The 23,650-nt window shown below is 36.7% G+C and overlaps 1 protein-coding gene, 1 non-coding gene and 1 pseudogene across 2 annotated transcripts; 2 read left to right on the forward strand and 1 right to left on the reverse strand.

The window, feature by feature from the left end:
• Window positions 1–6,954: 6,954 nt before the first annotated feature.
• On the reverse strand, window positions 6,955–9,083 carry LOC107644039 (uncharacterized). The gene is made up of 4 exons (XM_016347815.3): window positions 8,928–9,083; window positions 8,735–8,827; window positions 8,539–8,636; window positions 6,955–7,135 (listed from the first exon to the last, which is right to left on the reverse strand). The coding sequence occupies exons 1-4, from the start codon at window positions 9,081–9,083 to the stop codon at window positions 6,955–6,957; spliced, it is 528 nt and encodes a 175-aa protein (XP_016203301.1).
• Window positions 9,084–17,552: 8,469 nt separating this feature from the next.
• On the forward strand, window positions 17,553–17,660 carry LOC148565874 (small nucleolar RNA R71). Its single transcript, XR_015884546.1, has one exon. It is a non-coding gene; the product is annotated as a small nucleolar RNA R71 (small nucleolar RNA).
• A 403-nt stretch (window positions 17,661–18,063) lies between these two features.
• Window positions 18,064–23,011, forward strand: LOC107641041 (glucan endo-1,3-beta-glucosidase 11 pseudogene; annotated as a pseudogene).
• Window positions 23,012–23,650: the final 639 nt, after the last annotated feature.

Raw genomic sequence — 23,650 nt, forward strand, 5'->3', positions numbered from 1 at the left:
GAAACAAAACATAAAAATTCAAGATCAAAACAAAAAATGCATGCAAGAACACTTTGAATGTCAAGATGAACACTAAGAACACTTTAAATGTCAAGATGAACATCAAGAACTTATTTTTGAAAATTTTTAAGAAAAGAAAAACATGCAAGACACCAAACTTAAAAATTTTTAAACTTTAGACACTAATAATTCAAGAATGCATATGAAAAACAAGAAAAGACACAAAATAAGAAAATGTAAAGATCAAACAAAGACAATCATCAAGAACAACTTGAAGATCAATGAAGAATACATGCATGAATTTTCAAAAATTTTAAAAAATTAAAAAGATGCAATTGACACTAAACTTAAAACTTGACACAATACTCAAACAAGAAACATAAAATTTTTAGTTTTTATTGTTTTATTATTTTTTTTTTGTATTTTTCGAAAATTATTTGGAAAAAGAAAATAAATAAATTCAAAATTTTTAATAGGAATTCCAAGAATCATGCAATGTTAGTCTAAAGCTTCGGTCCAAAAATTTAGACATGTCTAAATAGCCAGCCAAGCTTTATATGAAAGCTTCGGTCCAAAAGATTAGACATGGCCAATGGCCAGCCAAGCTTCAGCATACAAATCAGACATACAACAACCAATTAGATGGGGATCCAAAGGCTCTTGCAATGATAAGTGGAAGCTTTGGTCCAAAAGAATTAACATGGCTTGGCAGTCAACCAGGCTTCACATATCATCTGAAACTCTAGAATTCATTCTTAAAAATTTTGAAGAACAAAATAAAATTTTTGTATATATATATATATATATATATACAAAAATAAAAAGCTTAAAAATAAAATAAAATTATCTAATATGAGCAACAAGATGAACCATCAGTTGTCCAAACTCGAACAATCTCCGGCAATGGCGCCAAAAACTTGGTACGCGAAATCGTGATTATTCGTTCGTTGGCTATAGTGCCAAAACTTGGTGTGGGAGAACGTGATCTCAATACTTCTTCACAATTCCGTGTAACTGACCAGCAAGTGCACTGGGTCGTTGGTGCACGAAATTGTGATCATCAATGGCGCCAACAGCTTGGTACGCACAATTGTAATCTCAACTCTTTGTCACAACTTCGCACAACTAACCAGCAAGTGCACTGGGTCGTCCAAGTAATAAACCTTACATGAGTAAGGGTCGATCCCACGGAGACTGTCGGCTTGAAGTAAGCTATGGTCACCTTGTAAATCTCAGTCAGGCAGATTCAAATGGTTATGTAAAATTGATAATTAAAAGATGAATAGAACATAAAATAAAGATAGAGATACTTATGTAATTCATTGGTAGGAATTTCAGATAAGCGTATGAAGATGCTTTGTTCCTCCTAAACTTTTGCTTTTCTATTGCCTTCATCCAATCATTCATACTCCTTTCCATGGCAAGCTTTATGTTGGGCATCACCGTTATCAATGGCTACTTCCAGTCCTCTCAGTGAAAATGTTCCAAATGCGCTGTCACCACACGGCTAATCATCTGTCGGTTCTCGATCATGTTGGAATAGGATCCATTGATCCTTTTGCGTCTGTCACACGCCCAACACTCGCGAGTTTGAAGCTCGTCACAGTCATCCCTTCCCAGATCCTACTCGGAATACCACAGACAAGGTTTAGACTTTCCGGATCTCAGGAATGGCCGCCAATAATTCTAGCCTATACCACGAAGATTCTAATCTTAGATTAGAAACCCAAGAGATACATTCAAGCTTGATTGCATGTAGAACGGAAGTGGTTGTCAAGCACGCGTTCATAGGTGAGAATGGTGATGAGTGTCACATAATCATCACATTCATCATGTTCTTGAGTGCGAATGAATATCTTGGAGAAGAAACAGACTTGAGTTGAATAAAAAAACAATAGTACTTTGCATTAATTCATGAGGAACAGCAGAGCTCCACACCTTAATCTATGGTGTGTAGAAACTCCACCGTTGAAAATACATAAGTTAAAATAGTCTAAGCATGGCCGAATGGCCAGCCTCAAAGGTCTAAGGACTAAACGTTCAAAGATTCAAAATACAATAGTAAAATGTCCTATTTATAGATAACTAGTAGCCTAGGGTTACAGAAATGAGTAAATGATGCAGAATCCACTTCCGGGCCCACTTGGTGTGTGCTTGGGCTGAGTATTGAACCTTTCACGTGTAGAGGCTTTTCTTGGAGTTAAACGCCAGCTTTTGTGCTAGTTTGGGCGTTTAACTCCAGCTTTTATGCCAGTTCTGGCGTTTTGACGCCAGAATTTTTATGCTGACTTAGAACGCCAATTTCGGCCATCAAATCTTGAGCAAAGTATGGACTATTAGATATTTCTGGAAAGCCCAAGATGTCTACTTTCCAACGCAATTGAGAGCGCGCCAATTGGGCTTCTGAAACTCCAGAAAATCTACTTCGAGTGCAGGGATGTCAGAATCCAACAGCATTTGCAGTCCTTTTTCAGCCTCTGAATCAGATTTTTGCTCAAGTCCCTCAATTTCAGCCAGAAAATACCTGAAATCACAGAAAAACACACAAACTCATAGTAAAGTCCAGAAATATGATTTTTATTTAAAAACATAATAAAAACTAACTAAAATATACTAAAAACATACTAAAAACAATGCTAAAAAACGTATAATTTATCCGCTCATCAGTCGTCCAAGTAATAAACCTTACGTGAGTAAGGTCGATCCCACGAAGACTATCGGCTTGAAGCAAGCTGTGGTCATCCTTGTAAATCTCAGTCAGACGGATTCAAGTGGTTATAAGATTTTAAGAATTAAAATATAAATAAAACAGAAAATAGGATAGAGATACTTATGTAATTCATTGGTGGAAATTTCAGATAAGCGTCTGGAGATGCTTTGTTACTTCTGAACTTCTGCTTTCCTACTGCCTTTTTCCAACCATGCGTTACCTCCTTCCATGGCAAGCTGTATGATCCTCTCGGATGAAAACAAATCCATATGTGCTGTCACCGCACGGCTAATCATCTGTCGGTTTCCGCTAGCGTCGGAATAGGACTATTGTCCTTTTGCACACTGTCACTGCGCCCAACATTCGCAAGTTTGAAGCTCGTCATAGTCATCCCTTCCCAGATCCTATTCGGAATACCACAGACAAGGTTTAGACTTTCCGGATCTTAGGAATGCTGCCAATGGTTCTAGCCTATACCACGAAGATTTTAATCTCAGATTCAAATGCTCTGTTGTCAGGAGAGACAATGTGGATCGTTGATTGTAGAACCCAAGAGAATATACTCCGGCTGTCGTCCAATGACTATGTTGAACATCATGTAGACCGCTTTGTGGTTGTCAGGCACGCGATCTTGGCTAAGCGAGTAACGAAGATTTGGGTGATTGTCACAGGTCACCCCTTCATTCTGACTTAACTGAATTAAGTACGAATGTATATCTTGGAGAAGAAGTAGGCGTGAATTGAAGGAAAAACAATAGTAATTGCATTAATTCATGAAGAACAGTAGAGCTCCACACCTTAATCTATGGGGTGTAGAAACTCCACCGTAGAAAATACATAAGTGAAAAAGGTTTAGGCATGGTCGTGAGGCCAGCCTCTCCAAACGTAAAATATGGCAAAAATCTTAACAAAAGACATAAAATAAATCTCTAAAAGTAGTTTTTATACTAGACTAGTGGCCTAGGGTTATAGAAAATGAGTAACTAAGTGCAGATAGTGCAAAAATTCACTTTCGGGGCCCACTTGGTGTATGCTTGGGCTGAGCATTGAAGCTTTCACGTGCATAGGCTGTTCCTGGAGTTAAACGTTAGCTTTGGTGCCAGTTTTGGCATTTAACTCCAATTCTGGTGCCAGTTTGGGCGTTTTACGCCAAGATGTTTTAGGCTGACTTTGAACGCCAGTTTGGGCCATCAAATCTCGGACAAAGTATGGACTATTATATATTGCTAGAAATCCCAGGATGTCTACTTTCCAATGCAATTAAGAGCACGCCAATTGGGCTTCTGTAGCTCCAGAAAATCCACTTCTAGTGTAGGGAGGTCAGAACGCAACAGCATCTACAGTCCTTTTTCAGCCTCTGAATCAGATTTTTGCTCATGTCCCTCAATTTCAGCCAAAAAATACTTGAAATCATAGAAAATTACACAAACTCATAGTAAAGTCTAGAAATGTGATTTTTAAATAAAAACTAAAAAATATATATTAAAAAGTAATTAAAACATACTAAAAACTATGTAAAAATAATGCCAAAAAGGGTATAAATTATCCGCTCATCAGTTTCCCACTACGATCTCCATTCCTCTCTCTTAAATGGTCAATTGCTCGCATTGTAGCAGTTGCCATTTTACGCACAACCTCATCCATGGTGTTTACCGTAGCTATAAAAGTATTCGCATCCCTCGTCGGATCATCTACAGGGGTTCGCACCAGGCTTATCACGTGCTCGTCCCCATGCAGCCATCAAGATCCTATTCAGACCCAACATTCAATATTAAAGTGATCAGTCTTAACATTTCAGGCAAATTGTGAATATTCTTTAAAATAGATACACAGCGACAATCATGCAACACATATCACAAGGATATCCTATATGCATGAGACACAACTCAGAGTATGCAATGAAGTATGATTCAGTCCATTTTCCAAGCCTTTAATAGGAATGAACTACTCTGATACCAAATTGTAACGACCCAACTTTCAGTACGTCATGATCATATTGAAAATCAAGCGTCACTAAGTTGCTCTCCTAAAAAATTAACTAAATATTTATTATTAAGCCTGTAATTGTATTAGCGCGTGATTGAATTTTTCAAAAAAATTAATAATTAAATAAGTACGATAGAATAACACAAACATCAGAGATAGAGATAATATACATCATATATACACAATACCATACAGGTCATAAGTTAGCGTATAACCCTTCACATCTTGTTACTATAGACATAATCAACACTCCGGGTCCTAGTCCATATAGGAAGCCCCTAAGCTGGCACCTGAAAACTAGCCTAGTCAACTATATACATCCTACTCACTCAGTGAGTCTAATCAAAAGTGAGAGACTAAACACAAAAACTAGAATAACACAAAAAACTCCCAAAAGCCACATCCTCAGCTCTTAAGCATGAACTATCGTCGTCAGAGAAAATCTCAATCACATATGAGCACTCCTCAGGATCCTCGTCCTCATCATCAGAAATCTGAATAATCTCAGGAGGGATCCTGGCACTCGTACTACTGCTCTAGCCCACGCTCATCGGCCCACTAATAGAGGTGGTGTGCAGCTCCTCAGATGACGGCTCAGACGAAGACACTGAGATCTACTATACAGGAATATCCCACTAAGTTATAAATAGTATTTATAACTTCCTTAAAGACGTAACTCCTTTTAAGCTTTACTTCTAAACTTTTATTAATTATGTTTTAAACTTCAAACTTTTAATTATTTTACTTTTAACCCAGTATTTTTAGAAAATTCCTAATTAGCTCTTTGTTTATTAATATTTACAAAAGTAACTCTGAGTCTTTATAAAAATACCCGCTCATCCCCAAACACTTATTTTTTACTCAAATTACCTCTAAACTTATTTATTTGTAAAATCAACCTCATTTTTTATCAAAACACAATTCCATTCTCAAATTAATAATGGTAACAAATACAGTTCTTTAAACCCAAAAATATCTTTTTATAATCAGTTCGAATATATATATATAACTTTAAATTAGTTTTCGAGCTTTACGGTTACCGATTCTTCACAGATTTTAATTTAATCTCTCGACCCTTTAATTACACAAAATTTTACTTGATTTCCAAAATAATCCTAGTCCCGAATTCATCAAAATAATCCAGTTCTTGGCTGCACTTAAACCGATTCTCGTCTGTGCCTCGTAGAACTCCAATTGGCCGAACTCAAGGGGAAGGGGAGTTACGTCACCATCAACTTCTACCGAACAAAAGTGATGCCAATGTGTAGAGAAGAAAAATACAAACATTTTATTTAAATCATATTTTTTATTGAAGTTACAGATCTCAGGAAATCGTGGAACACTACAAGGGAGGCGCAAATTGGCGGCGGTTTTTTCTTAATTAGCGACGGTTTTAAATCGCCGCAAAATCAAATGCCGGCGGTTAACCAGACCGCCATGGATATGGGCGCCGGGATTGGGTTTGGCGGCGGTTTCCAGCAACCGCCGCTAAATCAAAAATTTCGTAGCACACCAATAGAAACTGCCGCCAAATGAGACTGGCATAATTTGCTTCATATTTACCGGCATTTTCCAAATCGCCACAGGTTATCACGATATGTCCAAGTTTCCACACGTTTAGCGCCGGTTTTAAACCGTCGCCAAATGGTACTACAATTTCGGTCAAAGTTACCGGCGGTTGCAAACCGCCGCCAGATGTAACAGTTTTCATAATCTCTGAATCCAAACAGTGGCGGTTTAAAACCACCGCTAATTTAAGAAAAATAAAAAAAAAGGAAATTTAGGTTTTTCAAAAAAACACACATAATTTATTTAAAATATTATTGAATTATTTTTTTAATTCTTTTTATATTTTTTATTATTTTAGGAGTGAATATTTTCAACAAAAATAAAATCTAAACCTGTAGCAAAAACAAAATTGAAATATAAGCAAAACAAAATAATATATCCATCCAAATACAAAGTAAATAAATCTCTTTCAAAGAGTTGCACAGTCTAATTCAATAAAATATTTGCTTCAATGCAAAATAACTCCAATTCTAATATTCTATTTTCCCTCTATCATTCCACAAAACTCATCCCTACAGCGATGTCTGATGGTAGCACCTCACCCTGCCGTTGAAATAGATAAATCAGAGCACTCTCTATCGCCTTCATCTTTTTCTTCTCTACTGCTGCCTCATCCTCCATCGCCTTCCTCTTCAACTTTTCGCCTTCCATCTCTGCCTGCAGTTCAAGCAGCTTCCTCTGGGTCTCCTCTAGTTGGACTTCGTTGCCAGACGCATGTGAATTCGGACCGAAGAGTTGACTAGGAGTTGGTCCAAAATCCACACCACGTACTCTACCCGGTTTCTCTTTTCCGAAAACCTGAGCAATGGAATCATTTTGAGACAACATTCTAGAAGACTCATCATGTTGCTCAATCTCCTCAATTCTTTCCTACATACACAAATTAGCAATATCCTCAATTAATTGTATCACTTACATCACGATAAAAAATACACAAATATAGCAGCAAAAAAAATTAAATATTACACATAAACTCTCAGTGAATAAAAAAGCCAAAGGCGAATGAAAAGAAAAATAACAAACAAACAAGAAGGCGGAATTGATTTCTGATAGTAAATGAAATGTTTTGAAGATTAGCATCGATAATCATATTACATATAAACTCACAACATAAAGATGTGATAGTTTAGTTCAGCATACTATAGAATTCATAGGCCTTCTCTAATTCTTTACACACAGTAAGTTCATCACATAATAAAGTGAGAACACCATAACAGTTCAAAGAAGCCTTCTCTCTATACGCAACGCATGGTGCATCATTTTTTAAACTTGGAACATGCAATATCATAGTAATGTGCAAAGATATGCACTATGAACCAAAACCCAAAAAAAAAAGGAAATTCTCCTAAACTGACTTGTGTTAACCTTTATCAATTAACTCTTAAGATTCCAACATGGGAGCATAATTGAGCATATTTACAACATGGGGTGCCATAAATTTACTTAATTTGAATAACACAATTAACAAATTCATAAATCTACAACATGGGATAAAGGTACTTAATTTTTCAGCCATTCAGTCACAATATTGATAATTCTCTAATGCATACAAAGCCAAGAGAATGTTAAAAAAAGAGGGTAGTCATAATTTGATTACCTTGAAAGAAAGCAAGTGCTTTCTGGGAGTTGCAGAGGCAAGAGAGGCTTAGGAAGAAGCGATGGGAGTGATAGTGAATGAAGTGTATTCGTAGAGAGGACTTAATACCTATAATTTAATTACTACTAAACAAGAAAAGCTTTGTGCTTGGGGCATGTTTTTTCCTTTTAACTATGGAACCCCACTCTTGTTGTATTTTGCCTGGTTTAATGGAAAAAAGATAGAAAAAATAAAGCTTGTTTTCTTGCCCACAGCACCCTTTTCACACTTTTCTACACCCCTGTACTATACTACTATATAATAGCTTGCTTTTGTTTTTTTTTAGTCCCCAAGAAGAGGAGTAAGCAGCCGCATGGGAATCTCTATTATATCCAATATGCAAAGTAAAGCTAATAATAGTGGATCAGAAAACACTAGTGGTTTCCGTAGGTTCTATGTAGAAAAATAGAAAGTGGGTAACTAGTAGAAGCTTTTGATAGGTTTTGTCTACTTGATCTTTCTACTCTCTACTCCCTATTGTGGTTTCCTTTATTTGCAAGGGTTTATCTATTTTCTATTCTAACAAATAGTCATTATAAATTAAAAAATTATTAAAAATATAAAAATTAATATTTTCGATTAATATGGAATTTGGAAACTTAGTTAGAGTTGGTAAACTATAACAAGTAGTACTTACACCAATTGCTCTTGCTTCATCATTGATATATAAGCCATTTTTTTGTGCACTGTGATCCATAGCTCTCCTCTACCGACTCTCCTTCCTTGTTCTTCCGACTGTAACAACAAAGTTTTTGCATTAAAATTTTCCAGAAAATCAAGAAAAATTAAGTCACAGAGATAGTTTAATAACTAAATAAAAACAAGTAAAGTACCTCTTCTTCCATCCGCTGTGCGAAACTTTTCGAACCGCCAGTGTGAGTATATAGTTGTTTTGATCGATTGATCGCATTTTTCCTGCACTTCTCCTATTGGTCCATCAGAGACAAAGGGCGATTAGAATCTGATAGAAAAGGACTCAATGCAACATAATTGGTATTCTTGTGTAACAACGATACAGTATATTACCTTCGTCTCAGCTTCGGCGCGATAGTCAAGGAACCATCTCCAATGTTCTCGATCAATTCCCAGCGGTCGATTCTCAAAATTTTGTTCAGCCGTGAATATTGGCTCATAAAAACGGTCATACAACCTCAGCCTTGTTTTCTTCCAAGACTTGCCCATACTTTTCAAAATATTTTTCTTGATAGTTCCTTCGCTGTCTTCATCAAAGTGGAAATTTTGCTACACAGATAATACAAGTTATCAATAATTGTAAAAATAAGCAGATTTAATTTATCCGGAATATAAACTTTTACCTTGACACATTCGTTATAAACCTTGTCTTTAGTGGTAATCTGACGCCAACTTTTCCTACAGATGGGAATTTTCCATAATCAGATCCCAGCAGACCAAGCACGCCACTCAACAGTCCAGCTTCGTATCCAATTGCTTGCTTTGCGTTGTTGAACCTGAGCACGATCTTCCTACCGTTAGGCCGTTTCATAGCATCCCTCACGCTTAGTTTTGCTGGCTTGATTGTGCCGTCACAGTCTATAAGCCAAATATAATATTTGCGTTATGGACAGCATACGAGAAAATTAATATATAACATAATAATATTAACATAGTACCTTATTATACACCTATCAAACGAAGCACGATGGATCCGACCAGCATATAACATGCATAAATTGGGGTAGAATTGCAACACTTGAAACAAATTTAAAAAAAAAAATTACTGACTTTTAGTGTAAAAAACTAATAATAACTACAAATTTAAAATTAATTTGAAATGTCGGAGGCAAAAATAAAATTAATATAATAAATCAAAATTTTTTATAATATTTTGATAGGCCACGTAATACATTTTATCCAATTATAGATTATAAAACTAGAAATTTAAAAAACACTTTGCAAACAATGGAGAAGGTCAAATGTCATTAACTGTTTTGCAACAGAAAGCATTTGGGATGAACGAATTAGAGTATAGTGTAAATTAATAATGGGTGGAGCCTAAATGATGTTGATGGAAGAAAAATATTTAAATACGATACCGATGATCTTAACCGTCCAAAACTATGTAGTCTTGCGTCCTCTGCAACTCCGAGCCACAGAAGCATCATGGAGGTCGTCAACTTCTTCTTCAGCAAGAGGTTCCTCATTTGCATTAGCGTCCAAGTTTAGATGGCCTGGCAGCGAGTTCTGGGCACTATTTGTGCTCGTCTGTGGAGCAGGCCTTAGTTCACTTCGCGGGGGACGGAAAGGGCGTGAAGTAGCGGGGACACTATCACCACTGGTCGGGAGAATTTGAGAGACATCATGGTGGGAGTCCGAAGTCGCACTCGCTCCCGTTTGAGGTTGCTGAGATCCTGGTCCCAATTTTGATTTTTTCGTGAATCGACCTTTCCGAGTCTAAACTCCTGACACCAACAAGTACACACAAAAATTATACGAATAGTCATTGTCCATAGTTTGTTTTTTCTGATTCATAATCTCAATCAGCTCATGAGGCATTTCATTCTTTTTTTTTTAATGCATGTTAATTTTAAATCAGCATGAAATCGGCAGATTATGAAGTTTTCAATAACAGACGAAGTTTTAGAAAATTGCTCCAAACACAATGCAGTTTCACGAACAAGACCCCTGGGACATCTATGAGGAAATTATATAGACATGCATGTTGCTATGACCAGGTAAAAACTTCAGTCAAAATATATATACAAAAAATATATGGAGGACGAATGCTTACCCGAGAAGAGAAGAGGGGACAGCAGCCCTTGGAAAGGCAAGAGCTGCGACAGACGAGAAGAGCGGTAGGTCAGGCCTTCGTGTCAAGGGAGGGCTTCGACGGCCTTAAGGCTATGTGAGACACGACTGAAGGTTAGGTTCAATTGGAGGCTTGCAAGGGAGAAATAGGATTTGGGTGCCGTGTCGAATTTGATCTCACCTTTGGCTCTGGCAATGTGTTGGCATGGAAATTTGGTTTCCCACTCTTTTATACTAATAATTTAAATAATAATAAGAATAATCATAATAATAAAACTAATAGGATAATAATAAAAACAGCAATAATTAACAATGCCATCTCCTTATTAATTCACACTCGCACACCGCATCAACTATAAGTATCGAGGAGTGTTAATGTATATGTTAAACATAGGAGTGATAATAAAGAGTTTTTTTATTTCTGAACCCAAAATTATTTATCATATCTTTTTTGTTGAATTTATGATTAATAAAAATTGTGATCTCTTTTACTATTTAAAAAGGCATATTATTCCCATATCGAATATATCAAAAAATTTATTACTTAACTTGCCATTGTTGATTTTTAAACTATTTGCATGTGAAGGATCATTGATTTTTCATTATTCTTAAAAGAAATTTGTCTTTTATAAATTGTTTCCAATTTTTGTTGAAATTGATTTTCCTGCATTGGAATCCAAGTATGCATGACTATTATAAAAATATATTCCTCAGGTTAGAATCTATTCCAATGATATTAATTTCAGAGACAAATTTAAGTTGTGGAAATGCAAATACATAACTGGTGCACAAAATTGTGATCCACACTTTTCACAACTTCACACAACTAACCAGCAAGTGCACTGGGTCGTCCAAGTCATAAATCTTACGTGAGTAAGGGTCGATCCCACGGAGATTGTCGGCTTGAAGCAACCTATGGTCATCTTGTAAATCTCAGTCAGGCAGATTCAATTGATTATGAGGTTTTGATAATTAAAAGATAAATAAAACATAAAATAAGATAAAGATACTTATGTGATTCATTGGTGGGAATTTCAGATAAGCGTTTGGAGATGCTTTGTTGCTTTTGAATCTCTGTTTTCCTATTGCCTTCTTCCAATCATGCGTGCTCCCTTCCATGGCAAGCTGTATGATCCTCTCGGATAAAAAATAACAGGTACGATCTCTGCACGGCTAATCAACTGTCAGATTTCTCGTCTCGGATGAAAAATACCAAGTACAGCTACCGCATGACTAATCATCTGTTGTTTCCGCTAGCGTCAGAATAGGACCCTTGTCCTTTTGCACACTGTCACTGCGCCCAACATTCGCAAGTTTAAAATTCGTCACAGTCATCCCTTCCCAGATCCTACTCGGAATACCACAGACAAGGTTTAGACTTTCCGGATCTTAGGAATGGCTGCCAATTAGTTCTAGCCTATACCACGAAGATATTAATCTCACGGACTCGGTCCGTGTATTAGATATGCAAGAGAATATACCCCGACTGTCGTCCAATGACTACGTTGAACATCATGTAGACCGCTTTGTGGTTGTCAGGCACGCGGATCTTGGCTAAGCGAGTAATGAAGATTAGGTGATTGTCACGGGTCACCCCTTCATTCTGACTTAACTTAATTGAGTACAAGAGTATATCTTGGAGAAAAAGTAGGCGTGAATTGAAAGAAAAATAATAGTACTTGCATTAATTCATGAAGAACAGCAGAGCTCCACACCTTAATCTATGGGGTGTAGAAACTCCACCGTAGAAAATATATAAGTAAAAATAGTCTAGCCGTTTGGCCAGCCTCCCAGTCCTCAGATGATAAAGTTCATCCAAATATGTAAATACAATAGTAAAAAGTGCTATTTATACTAAACTAGTAACTTAGGTTTACAGAAAATGAGTAACTAAGTGCAGATAGTGCAGAAATCTACTTCCGGGACCCACTTGGTGTGTGCTTGGGCTGAGCATTGAGCTTTACACGTGCATAGGCTGTTCTTGGAGTGAAACGCCAGTTTGGGCCATCAAATATCAGGCAAAGTATGAACTATTGTATATTACTAGAAAGCCCAAGATGTCTACTTTCCAACGCAATTGAGAGTGCGCCAATTGGGCTTCTGTAGATCCAGAAAATTTACTTCGAGTGCAGGGAGGTCAGAATTCAACAGCATCTGCAGTCCTTTTTCAGCCTCTGAATCAAATTTTTGCTCAGGTCCCTCAATTTCAGCCAGAAAATACCTGAAATCATAGAAAAATACACAAACTCATAGTAAAGTCCAGAAATGTGATTTTTGCATAAAAACTAATAAAAATATAATAAAAAGTAACTAAAACATACTAAAAACTATGTAAAAACAATGGCAAAAAGGGTATAAATTATCCACTCATCACAACACCAAACTTAAATTGTTGCTTGTCCCCAAGCAACTAGAAACAAAATAGGATAAAAAGAGGAGAAAATACAATAAATTCCAAACTTATCAATGAACTTAGTTCTAATTAGATGAGCGGGGCTAGTAGCCTTTTTGCTTCTGAACAGTTTTGGCATCTCACTTTATCCTTTGAAGTTCAGAATGATTGGCATCCATAGGAACTTAGAATTCAGATAGTGTTATTGATTCTCTTAGTTCAGTATGTTAATTTTTGAACACAGTTACTTTATGAGTCTTGGCCGTGATCCTAAGCATTTTGTTTTCCAGTATTACCACCGGATACATAAATGCCACAGACACATAATTGGGTGAACCTTTTCAGATTGTGACTCAGCTTTGCTAGAGTCCCCAGTTAGAGGTGTCCGGAGCTCTTAAGCACACTCTTTTTGCTTTGGACCACGACTTTAACCGCTCAGTCTCAAGCTTTTCACTTGACACCTTCACGCCACAAGCACATGGTTAGGGATAGCTTGATTTAGCCGCTTAGACCAGAATTTTATTCCTTTGGGCCCTTCTATCCATTAATGCTCAAAGCCTTGGATCCTTTTTTCCTTTGCCTTTTGGTTTAAAGGGCTATTGGCTTTTTCTGCTTGCTTTCTCTTTCTCTTTCTCTTTCTCTTTTCTTTATTTTTTCGCCATTTTTTTCGCAAGCTTTGTTTTTCACTGCTTTTTCTTGCTTCAAGAATCAATTTTATGATTTTTCAGATTATCAACAACATTTCTCCTTTTTCATTATTCTACAAGAGCCAACAATTTTAACATTCATAAACAACAAATTAAAAAATATGCACTGTTCAAGTATTCATTCAGAAAACAAAAAGTATTACCACCACATCAAAATAATTAAACTAATTTCAAGATAAAATTCGAAATCATGCACTTCTTGTTCTTTTGCAAATAAAAATATTTTTCATTTAAGAAAGGTGAAAGATTCATAGGACATTCATAGCTTTAAGACATAGACACTAGACACTAATGATCATGTAATAAAGACACAAACATAGACAAAACATAAAGCATAGAATTCAAAAAACAGAAATATAAGAACAAGAAAATTAAAGAACGGGTCCACCTTAGTGATGGCGACTAGTTCTTCCTCTTGAAGATCTTATGGAGTGCTTGAGCTCCTCTATGTCTCTTCCTTGCCTTTGTTGCTCCTCCCTCATGGCTCTTTGGTCCTCTCTAATTTCATGAAGGATGATGGAATGCTCTTGGTGCTCCATCCTTAGTTGCCCCATGTTGGAACTCAATTCTCCTAAGGAGGTGTTGATTTGCTCCATCCTCTTTTTAGTGATGGGCTTGTCCTCATCAATGAGGATGTCTTCCTATATGATAATTTCAGCTGAATTGCATAGGTTACAAATGAGATGAGGGAAGGCTAACCTTGCCAAAGTAGCGGGTTTGTCTGCCACCTTGTAGAGTTCTAGAGGTATGATCTCATGAACTTCTACTTCCTCTCCAATCATGATACTATGGATCATGATAGCCCGGTCTATTGTAACTTCAGACCGGTTGCTAGTAGGAATGATAGAGCGTTAAATGAACTCCAACTATCCCCTAGCCACAGGCTTGAGGTCAAGCCTTCTTAATTGAACCGGCTTGCCTCTTGAGTCTCTCTTTCATTGAGCTCCTTCCACACAGATCTCTATGAGGACTTGGTCCAACCTTTGATCAAAGTTGACTCTTCTAGTGAAAGGATGAGGATCTCCTCTCATTATTGGCAAGTTAAATGTCAACCTCACATTTTCCGGACTGAAATTCAAGTAATTCTCCCGAACCATTGTGAGCCAATTCTTTGGGTTTGGGTTCATACTTTGATCATGGTTCTTGGCCACAACTTCATAGAAGTAATCTTGATGGACCTTTGAGATGAATCTCTCCATCTTCCATGACTCGGAGATGGAAGCAATTGCCTTCCCTTTCCTCTTTCTAGAGATTTCTCCGGCCTTAGGTGCCATTGATGGTTATGAAAAAATAAAAAGTAGAGCTTTTCCCACACCAAACTTAGAAGTTTTGCTCGTCCTCGAGCAAAAGAAGAAAGAAAGGAGTAGAGGAAGAAGAAATGGAGGAGATGGAGGGGAGTAGTGAATTCGGCCAAGGGGGGTTAAATGTGTATGAGGTGTGAAATTGAAGGTTGTAAGGAGGGGTATTTATAGGGTAAGAGAGAGAGAGAATTTGGTTATGAAGGGGTGGGTTTGGGAAGGAAATGGTTTGAATTTGAATGGTGAGGTAGGTGGGGTTTATGATGGATGGATGTGAGTGGTGAAGAGAATATGGGGAATAGGATAGGATTTGATAGGTGAATGGTGTTTGGGGAAGAGGTATTGATGTGATTGGTCAAGGGTATTTGGGGAAGAGTGTTATGGAAAGGTGTGAAGAGGAGAGAAGAAGATGTCGGTTTGGTGGGGATCCTGTGGGGTCCACAGATCCTGAGGTGTCAAGGAATTCTGCTCCCTGCACCAATCTGGCGTGTAAACACCCTCTGTATGCCAATTCTGGTGTTTAACGCCAGCTCTGCTACCTTTTCTGGCGTTAAACGCCAGTCTGCTGCCCCTTTCTGGCGTTTAATGCCAGCCAGACACCCTTTTCTGGCGTTAAACGCCAGTCTGCCTGCCATTTCTGGCGTTTAAATGCCAATAAGCCTGTCCTCCAGGGTGTGCTATTTTTGATGCTGTTTTTTATTTTGCTTTAATTCTGCAACTGTTTTTATGACTTCACATGATCATCAACCTAAAGAAAACATAAAATGACAATGGAATATAAATAAATATAATTAAACAACATTGGGTTGCCTCCTAACAAGCGCTTCTTTAATATCAATAGCTTGACAGTGAGCCCTTAGAGAGCTTCACAGAGACTCAGAGCTTAATGGTGGCCTCCCAACACCAAACTTAGAAGTTGAGTGTGGGGACTCTGTATTGAGAGAAGCTTTTCATGCTTCTTCTCCATAGTTACAAAAGAAGATCCGTGAGCCTTAAACACAAGGTAGTCCTCATTCAATTGAAGGACTAACTCTCCTCTGTCCACATCAATCATAGCTCTTGCTGTGGCTAGGAAGGGTCTTCCAAAGATGATGGATTCATCTTCATCCTTCCCAGTGTCTAGGATTATGAAATCAGCAAGGATGTAAAAGCCTTCAACCTTCACTAAGACATCCTCTACAAGTCCATAAGCCTGTTTCTTTGATTTTTCTGCCATCTCTAGTGAGATTCTTGCAGCTTGTACCTTAAAGATCCCTAGTTTCTCCATTACAGAGAGTGGCATGAGGTTTATACCTGACCCCAGGTCACACAGAGCCTTCTTAAAGGTCATGGTGCCTATGGTACAGGGTATTAAGAATTTTCTGGGATCCGGTTTCTTCTGAGGTAATTTCAGTTGAACCAAGGTATTTAGTTCATTGATGAGCAATGGAGGTTCATCCTCCCAAGTCTCATTACCAAATAACTTGGCATTCAGCTTCATGATTGCTCCTAGATACTGAGCAACTTGCTCTTCAATAATATCTTCATCCTCTTCAGAGGAAGAATACTCATTAGAGCTTATAAATGGCAACTGTAAGTTCAGTGGAATCTCTATGGTCTCTGTATGAGCCTCATATTCTTTTGGTTCCTCAGGAGGGAACTCCTTAGTGGCCAGTAGACGTCCATTGAGGTTTTCCTCACTGAAAATCACTGCCTCTTCCTCCTCTATAGTTTCAGCCATGTTGGGTATATTTATAGCCTTGCACTCTCTCTTTGGATTCTCTTTTATATTGCTTGGGAGAGTAATAGGAGGGGTTTTAGTAACTCTTTTACTTAGTTGACCCACTTGTGCCTCCAAATTTCTGATGGAGGACCTTGTTTTAGTCATGAATCTGAGAGTGGTCTTAGATAGATCAGAGACTATGGTTGCTAAGTCAGAGAGGCTCTGCTTAGAATTCTCTGTCTGTTACTCAGAAGATGATGGAAAAAGCTTGCTATTGCCAAACCTATTTCTCCCACTATTATTATTATTAAAGCCTTGATTAGGCTTCTACTAATCCTTCCATGAGAAATTAGGATGATTCCTCCATGAAGGATTGTAAGTGTTTCCATAGGATTCTCCCATGTAATTAACATCTTCCATTGTAGGATTCTCAGGGTCATAAGCGTCTTCTTCATAGGAAGCTTCTTTAGTATTGCCGGATGCAGCTTGCATTCCAGTCAGATTCTAAGAAATCATATTGACTTGCTGAGTCAATATTTTATTCTGAGCCAATATTGCATTCAGAGTATCAATCTCAAGAACTCCTTTCTTCTGAGTCATCCCATTATTCACAGAATTTCTTTCAGAAGTATACATGAACTGGTTATTTGCAACCATCTCAATGAGTTCCTGGGCTTCTGCAGGTGTCTTCTTCAGATGAAGAGATCCACCAGCAGAGTGATCCAATGACATCTTGGATAATTCAGACAGACCATCATAGAATATACATAAGATGCTCTATTCTAAAAGCATGTCAGAAGGACACCTTCTGATCAATTGCTTGTATCTTTTCCAAGCTTCATAGAGGGATTCACCTTCCTTCTGTCTGAAGGTTTAGACTTCCACTCTAAGCTTGCTCAACTTTTGAGGTGGAAAAAATTTGGCCAAGAAAGCATTGACTAACTTTTTCCAAGAGTTCAGGCTTTCTTTAGGTTGTGAGTCCAACCATATCCTAGCTCTGTCTCTTACAGCAAAGGGGAAAAGCATAAGTCTGTAGACCTCAGAATTAACCCCATTGGTCTTAACAATGTCACAGATTTGTAAGAATTCAGCTAAGAACTGATGAGGATCTTCCAATGGAAGTCCATGAAACTTGCAATTATGTTACATTAGAGAAAATAATTGAGACTTAAGCTCAAAGTTTGTTTGCTCCAATTGTAGGAATTGAGATGCTTCTTCCATAGAAGTCAGAAGTTGGTGCATAAAGTCACCAAGCATCTTTCTTGCATCTCCACCATTGTTGTTATTTTTGGCTGCCATGTCTTCTTCTTTTTCTGTTAGGTCCTCTCCAGAGTTTTGTGCTTTAACCTCTCTTAACTTCCTCTTCAGAGTCCTTTCTGATTCAGAATTAGCTTCAACAAGAATATTCTTATCCTTGTTCCTATTCATATGAAAAACAAGAGAACAGAAAAGAAGAAGAATCCTCTATGCCACAGTATAGAGATTTCTTTATGTGAGTAGAAGAATAGAAGAATAGAAAGAAGAATGGAGAAGAAGAAGAATTCGAACACAGAGAGAGGGAGAGGGTTCGAACTTTAAGAAGAAGATATGTTAGTGAATAAATAAAATAAATAGAAAGAGATGAGAGGGGGAGAGTATTCGAATATTAATTAAAAAGAAAAGAAAAATATTTTTATTTTTATTTAATTATAAGTTAGAATTCGAATTTAAGAAAAGAGATAAAATAAAATTAGAATTTAAAACAATTTGTTAATTAAAAAGAATTTTAAAAAATTTGTTAGTGATTTTCGAAAATTAGAGAGAGAAAAGTAGTTCGATAGTTTTGAAAAAGATAAGAAATAGTAAAACAAACAAAAAGTCAAATAGTTAATTGAAAAAGATTTGAAAGTAAATTTTGAAAAGATAAGAAGTTTGAAAAAGATTTTGAAATTAAATTTTGAAAAAGATATGATTGAAATTTATTTTGAAAAGGATTTGAAAAGGAAATTAAAAAGATTTGATTTTGAAAATTAAAGTTGATGACTTGACTAACAAGAAACTAAAAGATATGATTCTAGAATTTAAAGATTGAACCTTTCTTAACAAGAAAGTAACAAACTTGAAATTTTTGAATCAAAATAGTAAATGCTAGCAAAGATTTCGAAAATTATGAAATAAAATTAAGAAAAAGATTTTGAAATTTTTGAAAACATGAAAGAAAAATGAAAAAGATTTTATTTTTGAAAAGATAGAATTTTTAAATTGAAATTTTGACTTGACTAACAAGAAACAACCAAATTTTGAAAATTTTTTACTAAGTCAACCCAAGATTTCGAAAATTATGAGTAAAATAAGCGAAAGATATTATTTTTTATTTTTGAATTAATGAAGAAAGAAAAAAACAACAAAATGAAACAAAACATAAAAATTTAAGATCAAAACAAATAATTCATGCAAGAACACTTTGAATGTCAAGATGATCACCAAGAACACTTTGAAGATCATGATGAATATCAAGAACATATTTTTGAAAATTTTTAAGAAAAGAAAGACATGCAAGACACCAAACTTAGAAATTTTTAAACCTTAGACACCAATAATTTGAAAATGCATATGAAAAATAACAAAAAACACAAAACAAGAAAAATTAAAGATCAAACAAGGAATATCATCAAGAATAACTTGAAGATCAAAGAAGAACACAATGCATATATTTTCGAAAAATTAAAGAGAAATTAAAACATGCAATTGACACCAAATTTAAAATTTGACACTAGACTCAAACAAGAAACACAAATTTTTTTTGTTTTTATGATTTTATTAATTTTTTTTCGAAATTATTTTGAAAAAAGAAAATAAAGAAATTCAACATTTTTAATAAGAATTCCAAGATTCGTGCAATATCAGTCAAAAGCTTCGGTCCAAAAGAATTAGACATGGCCAAATGGCCAGCCAAGCTTTAGCATAACAATTACAGACATGTCCTTTCTACAATGGAAAGTGGAAACCTCGGTCCAAAAGATTTGACATGGCTTAACAGCCAGCCAGGCTTCAACATATCTTAAGAAGCTCTAGAATTCATTCTTAAAAATTCTGAAGAACATTTTTTTTTTGAATTTTTCGAAAACTATAATATATATTTTTTTTCGAAAATAAAAATAAAAAGCTTAAACATAAATAAAATTACCTAATCTAAGCAACAAGATGAACCGTCAGTTGTCCAAACTCGAACAATCCCCGGCAACAGCATCAAAAACTTGGTGCACGAAATTGTGATCCACACTTTTCACAACCCCGCACAACTAACCAGCAAGTGCACTGGGTCATCCAAGTAATAAACCTTACATGAGTAAGGGTCGATCCCACGGAGATTGTCGGCTTGAAGCAACCTATGGTCATCTTGTAAATCTCAGTCAGGTGGATTCAATTGATTATGAGGTTTTGATAATTAAAAGATAAATAAAACATAAAATAAGATAAAGATACTTATGTAATTCATTGGTGGGAATTTCAGATAAGCGTTTGGAGATGCTTTGTTGCTTCTGAATTTCTGCTTTCCTATTGCCTTCTTCCAATCATGCATGCTCCCTTCCATGGCAAGCTGTATGATCCTCTCGGATGAAAAATGCCAGGTACGATCTCTGCACGGCTAATCAACTGTCGGATTTCTCGTCTCGGATGAAAAATACCAAGTACAGCTACTGCACGGCTAATCATCTGTTGGTTCCCGCTAGCGTCGAAATAGGACCCTTATCCTTTTGCACACTGTCACTGCACCCAACATTCGTAAGTTTGAAGTTCGTCACAGTCATCCCTTCCCAGATCCTACTCGGAATACCACAGACAAGGTTTAGATTATCCGGATCTCAGGAATGGCTGCCAATTGGTTTTAGCCTATACCACGAAGATATTAATCTCACGAACTCGGTCCGTGTATTAGATATCCAAGAGAATATACCCCGACTATCGTCCAATGACTATGTTTAACATCATGTAAACCGCTTTGTGGTTGTCAAGCACGTGGATATTGGCTAAACGAGTAATGAAGATTGGGTGATTGTCACGGGTCACCCCTTCATTCTGACTTAACTGAATTGAGTACAAGAGTATATATTGGAGAAGAAGTAGGCGTGAATTGAAAGAAAAACAATAGTACTTGCATTAATTCATGAAGAACAGTAGAGCTCCACACCTTAATCTATGGGGTGTAGAAACTCCACCGTAGAAAATACATAAGTAAAAATAGTCTAGCCCTCTGGCTAGCCTCCCAGTCCTCAGATGATAAAGTTCATCCAAAGATGTAAATACAATAGTAAAAAGTGCTATTTATACTAAACTAGTAACTTAGGTTTACAGAAAATGAGTAACTAAGTGCAGATAGTGCAGAAATCCACTTCCGAGGCCCACTTGGTGTGTGCTTAGGCTGAGCATTGAGCTTTACACGTGCATAGGCTGCTCTTGGAGTTAAATGCCAGCTTGGGTGCCAGTTTGGGCGTTTAACTCCAGTTCTAGTGCCAGTTTTGGCATTTTACTCCAGAAAAGGGTCTCAGGTGGGCGTTTGAACGCCAGTTTGGACCATCAAATCTCGGGCAAAGTATGGACTATTATATATTGCTGGAAAGCCCAAGATGTCTACTTTCCAACGCAATTGAGAGCGTGCCAATTGGACTTCTGTAGATCCAGAAAATCTACTTCGAGTGCAGGAGGGTCAGAATCCAACAGCATCTGCAGTCCTTTTTCAGCTTCTAAATTAAGTTTTTGCTCAAGTCCCTCAATTTCAGCCAGAAAATACCTGAAATCACAGAAAAATATACAAACTCATAGTGAAGTCCAGAAATATGATTTTTGCATAAAAACTAATAAAAATATAATAAAAAATAACTAAAACATACTAAAAATTATGTAAAAACAATGTCAAAAAGGTATAAATTATTCGCTTATCAATAACCTAAAGAAGAGATATTAATACTGACATCCTCTTCATATGCCAACATTACCTATTATGTCCTTCAAAAAGATGCAGATCAGAGACACATATTGAACATGATAATGATTAGCCTTCTGATCGCCAATCGTCGGAGAAAGGGAAAAATGTAACTTGGTTATCTTCTCTTGGAATGAGCTCAATCTATTTTGTGGTTGATCATTTTCCCAGATACATATACAGTTTAGACCACATGCTTAAATCCTTTTAACTCATTAACTATGGTCAGCAATTTGGAAATTGAAATCAATAACCAACCCTGAGATTCTGAAAGCTTTTGCCAACTCAGAAATTGAAAGCATTGTAACAGTTGAGAACCAACTACTAAGCCAGTTATATGATCTACAACAAGCACTTCAATGGGGGAGCAACAACATCAAACCCTACCTACCAAACACAAATCACAGGAATCCAAGTAAGCAACAAAGTTTACACATATGAGAATTCAACAATGTTTCAGTACCTTGTTCCAGCAGTGATCAATATCCAAAATGCATTATCTCAGCTAGGCATTTCATCAAACATCCAAGTCTCATCACCAAGCTCCCTTGCAGTTCTTCAAGAATCATACCATCCTTCAGTTGGTACCTTCAAGAATGACATAACTGAAACCATGACACCATTCTTAAGCTTCTTATAAAAAAAATTTACCATCTTGGATCAATGCATACCCTTTTTTTGCATACAAAGACAACCCAAATGAAATCCCATTAGACTTTATTCTCTTCAATCCAATTGAGAGAATGGTTGATCCAAACAAAAATTATTCAATATAGATTCAGTTGCATTTGCATATGCAAAATTAGGGTTCAACATGGTGAAAACAGGGTTTCAGAAAGGGGGTGGCCTCCAAAAAGGGACAGTGATGAAGCAGGAGAAATAGTACAGGCTGCACCAATACACAATAGGAACTTGTTTAGGAGACAAATGCAAAATAAAGGCATACCATCGAAGCCAAGGATGAGATTGGAGGCTTATGTGTTTGCATTGTTCAATGAAGATTTGAAGCCAGGTCCAACTTCTGAGAGAAACTATGGAGTGGGTAAAACTGATGAATCCATGGCTTATAATGTTGGCCTATCTGCTTTTGCAACTAATTCTAATCCCTCCACTTCAATTTCTCTTACCTCCTCTGCCACCCACAATAAGGTAAATCAAACTTGCTCCTTTCTAATTCTTTAATTATCCAGCTATATCATTTTTAAACTATGTTAATTACAAAAACTAGTTATCTTCTTTTATCCATTTTGATTAAACTCAAACTTCATTGAAACAGGGTTGAGGAGAAGAGGTAGGACACAGAAGCTGGGGTATTTAAAATTGTGAAGAAACAAATCTACTATTTTACCTTTTATGTGAATATTCATTTTGATAACTGTTAGATGAACCATAATTGTGAAGAAGGAAGATAGAAATATCATCTTCATGTTGCACAGAGTATGGACCACACGATCCTGAAGCAGATGAAGTTGTTGAAGATCTACAGATTTACTGCATATTAGTCGGAAAAAGGCTGATAACTCAGCCAAGACGGCAGACACTGGGGTGGGCAACACGTGTTTTGACGCAATTGGCAGTAGATGTTCCATTAGAATATGGCAGTCATGACTCTTCAAACCGAATAACTTGCGCTGTTTTAAATCAACACAGCGAGAGATGTTGCTAGAGTACCCGTCTAGAAAGACCACATTCTTGATGGTCCTAAGAAAGAAATCCTTCTGTGGGTTTGACATGGTAAAGACTGCAGAGGGATACTTTCCCCCTTCAAGTGGTCACATATCATGCCTGATTCCCATCAACTGGAGATCTTTTCGAGCTTTTAGGTGGTCTTTGGATTTACCTCTCTCGTTCAACATAGTGAAAACAATGTTGTCGCACACATTTTTCTCTATGTGCTTGACGTCAAGGTTGTGACGTAATT

This window comes from Arachis ipaensis, chromosome B5 (genome assembly GCF_059453495.1).
Source record: "Arachis ipaensis isolate K30076 ecotype BB chromosome B5, ASM5945349v1, whole genome shotgun sequence".
Taxonomy (NCBI): Eukaryota; Viridiplantae; Streptophyta; class Magnoliopsida; order Fabales; family Fabaceae; genus Arachis; species Arachis ipaensis.